Source organism: Lipotes vexillifer, unplaced genomic scaffold, assembly GCF_000442215.2.
Source record: "Lipotes vexillifer unplaced genomic scaffold, Lipotes_vexillifer_v1.1 scaffold371, whole genome shotgun sequence".
Classification (NCBI taxonomy): Eukaryota; Metazoa; Chordata; class Mammalia; order Artiodactyla; family Lipotidae; genus Lipotes; species Lipotes vexillifer.
Window position 1 is genome coordinate 1,266,773 of NW_006786304.1, and position 3,738 is coordinate 1,270,510.

The window sequence follows — 3,738 nt, forward strand, 5'->3', positions numbered from 1 at the left end:
GGGGGGGGGTGACACGCAGCCGGCAGGGCGGGCACGGTGACAGAAATAGAGGGCCTGGCCTGCGAGGTGGCAGGTAGAGGCGGAACTCAGGGAGCTGGGAGAGAGAGACCGGAGGAGGAGGAGAGAAGTCAGAGAGCCTAAGGAGTGGGGGGAGGCGGACCCCAAGAGAGGAAGACCCAGAGCCCCCAAGGGAAGGAGGGAGCGATCCAGAGGCCCAGAGAGAGGGATGACGGAGTCGAAGCCACGGAAAGGATGGAGAGAGAGAGCAAGGCAGAGAATACGAGAGACAGAGGCACAGGGGATGAGCGAGCATTTTCCCATAAACCAAGGGACAGACATAAAGGCACAGAGAGAGGTAGGGACATAGATGACACTAAGAAACAGAGAAAGATGGACACACAGGAACTGGGAGAAACATCTCCCCCCCCCCCCCCCCCCCCCCCCCCCTTCAAACACACACACGCACGCACGCGCACGTGCACATAGAGACAGCCTTTGGTCTTTGAATGACTGACTGACTAAATGAACGAGTGGCTAGAGAGCCAACAACCAAGTAAGACAAATGCAAACTAAGGAAAACACACCCGCTCCAGCGTGGTGGAATGACCTTGGCCCAGTCCCTTCCCATTCTGGGTCTCTGTTTCCACTCTGTGAAACGAAGGGCGTGAGGAACACAGTTGTGTTTCACAGAGCCATCCCTTGGAACATCTGAGCCACAGATATCAGACTCAGAGCCCAGGCAGAGACCTGGAGGAATAGAAACACCCAAACCCCAAACCCAGAGGCTCCCAGAAGCCCCCAGCACCCGAAGGAGGACCCAGCTCCTTTCCCACACACCTGCACGTGAAAGAGACAGACACACCAGGGCCAGTCAACACACGCTCACACACAGCCACAGCAGTCACAGGCACACAGCAAAGACAGGCATAATACACAAACACGGACATACTTTTTTTAAAAAAATACAGACACATGCTGATTCCCAGACATACACATGAAACACAAAATGACCCACAACGCCGATGTAGTCACACGTAGACTCTTTAAGGCAGCAGGTATGTAGACAAATGGACATACAGAAACACACATCCAACAGAGTGAGACCCAGAGGGTCCCAGGGATAGGTGTATAAGAGAACCACACACAAAAAACAATAAAGGAAACACGCACACGAGTCTGATATCCCGAGACACCGACAGTAAGCACATACCCAGGGGAGGAACAGACACACAAACTCAGACAGTTGAGGGATACAAACAATAGAGAACACCCTGCAGCAGACCACAGGGACCTCAATGGCCGTAGTGATGTCCTATGACCCACAGAGGCACAGGCGCATGCAAGCGCACACATGCAAACAAACTAACACACACCCTGTCTCCTTCAATTAGCACCCTGTTTGTCCCTTCTCCTTCTCCCTAGCTTAACCAAAAATCGAGCAGCCCCTGGGCTCCCTGAACCTCGGGGCTAGGGGCATGTGTCTGGAGAGTGGGGGTAGGGAGATGGCCTTGGTCACTGCACAGCCACCTCCTCCTGCTGCCCTGGCCCCACTGCTGCAGGGGCTGCTATCTGTGAGCAAACTGTCCTTGGGGTCAGGGACAGCAAAGAGCCAAAGGTCAGGTCGATGCCTCCCCCAGCCCTTCCCCCAGAGGCAGCCAGCTCTTGGGGGCAGGAAGGAGAGGGGACAGGGGACAGCGATTCAGGTGTTCAAGCCTCACAGGGCCCACTCGCCCAGGAAAAGAGACATTCGGTAAGAGGCAGAAATGGTGCCTTTAATGGTCATACACAGCCAGTATCCCACTTCCCAGGCAAGAACCAGACTTCAGTAGAAATTCCCCACACCCTAACCAGTCCTTTCTGGTTTCTCCTGGACCGGAGCTGGGGATGGGCTCCAGAAAAAAACCAAGGAGTATCCTCATCTCCATCCCTCACTCAACTCACACCAGACAGTGATGACATGGCCAACACAGGGGCTGTTGGTGGCCATCATCATGCACAGTGGTACACTGGTTATGTCAGCCAGTCAAGGTGGTGGCCATCACAGCACCCAGTGGGCCAGCGTCACCATCACATCCAAAGGATCACCCAAGGGGATGTGCATCACGACACCCAAAGGGCCAACCAAGATGTCATCCCAGACGGTGGCCATCAGAATACCCAATAGATCAACCAATAACATCAATCAACATGGCAGTCTTCACAGTACTCAATGGGCCCGCCAAGATGTCAATGGCAGTTATCACAGTAGCCAGTGGGTCAACATGATGCCCACAGAGATGGCAGTCACCACAGTGAGTAACAGACCAGCCAAGATGTTAACTGACAGGACAAGCAAAGTGTCCCCAGGAGGATCAGGCCCCAAGAGCCTGATGGTGTGAGCTACAGCCATACCCCACCCACCACGCTCCCACCCCCCTGCTAGGACGCGTTAAGCAGAGAGCGGGAATAGAGGCCCTGGTAGTAGATCCCAGGCTCCCCACCCTCCGCCCCGTAGCCCCCAAATCCCACGTCCAGTTTGGGAGGTGCTGGTGTCTGTTCCGACATCAGGTTGTTGATGGAGAAAGGGTGGTTGAAGTTGTAGGGTGCATCCAGCTTCAGCTCCCCTGGGAGCTCCAGGCCAGTGAAATAGGGCGTGGAGGAAGGGGGTGAGCCACAGTCCAGAGTCCCCACATCTTCCCCACCCTGGGCCTCAGGTTCGGGGGCTGGAGGCTGGGCCTGTGGCGGAGAGGCGACTGTGGCAGCGGGGGTGGTGGTCGAGGAGGCTGACCCCGCACTGTTCCTGGAGGCAGAGGTCCCGCTGCCCCCTTTCTTCACCTTCTCCTCCAGCTTGAAGCGCTTCTGGCGGCGCAGGTAGCAGCCATTCTCAAACATGTTACCTGAGCTGGGGTGCAGGGCCCAGTAGGAACCCTTGCCCGGCTTGTCCGGGGAGCGCGCCACCTTGACGAAGCAGTCGTTGAAAGACAGCGAGTGGCGGATGGAGTTCTGCCAGCGCTGCTGGTTCTCCCGGTAGTAGGGGAAGAGGTCCATGATCCACTGGTAGATCTCGCTCAGGGTCAGCATCTTGCCCGGCGCCTGCTGGATGGCCATGGTGATGAGCGAGATGTAGGAATATGGCGGCTTGGCGTGTGCCAAGGGCCGCCGGTACCCTTTCGGCATCTCCTTCCCATGCACCAGCCCCGGTCCCGGGCCCCCATACCCTGAGCTGCTGCCACCACCACTGCTGGCACCCAGGCCTGGGAAGGTGGGCCCCAGGGGTGCTGTGGGCGTTGGGGGTGCCAGGGGTCCAGTGGGCAGTGGGGAGGCAGGGAGTCCCCCCGGGGGGTAGGGAGAGCTCAGAGGGTTCAGGGTCATGTAGGAGTTGAGGGGGGCCATGGTGGGTACTGGGGTCACCGGAGAGTAGACCTATCGGGAAAGAAAGAGAAACGGCGGGTGGTGAGTCTCTACTCTGTTGGTAAGCAAAGGGTCACTGGACCCATTGTGTGTCCATCTGTCTGTCTTGCCTCCTCTGTAAACAGCTGTCTGTTGAAGTCTCTCTCTTTCCCCCCTCCTCGTGCACCCCCCTCCCTGACCCCATCCCCCCACGCTCCCATATACTGAAGCTCACGCTTTAAGTGGTTCTCAAAGCGTGGTCCAGGACACCCTGGGGAGTCTCCGAGACTTTTTTAGGGTATCCATGAGGTCAAAACTATTTTCATACAATGAAAGATATAAGATATGACTAGCCTTTTTCACTCTCTT

General features: G+C 56.6%; 1 protein-coding gene across 1 annotated transcript in view; it reads right to left on the minus strand.

Annotated features, from left to right (window-relative positions):
• Positions 1–1,751: 1,751 nt before the first annotated feature.
• Positions 1,752–3,738, minus strand: part of FOXA3 (forkhead box A3) — a 7,308-nt gene continuing 5,321 nt past the window's right edge. Inside the window, exon 2 of the mRNA XM_007458506.1 lies at positions 1,752–3,402. Within this exon, the coding sequence (XP_007458568.1) occupies positions 2,419–3,402 (984 nt within the window). The 3' untranslated portion in view covers positions 1,752–2,418. The remainder of the gene's footprint in view (positions 3,403–3,738) is intronic.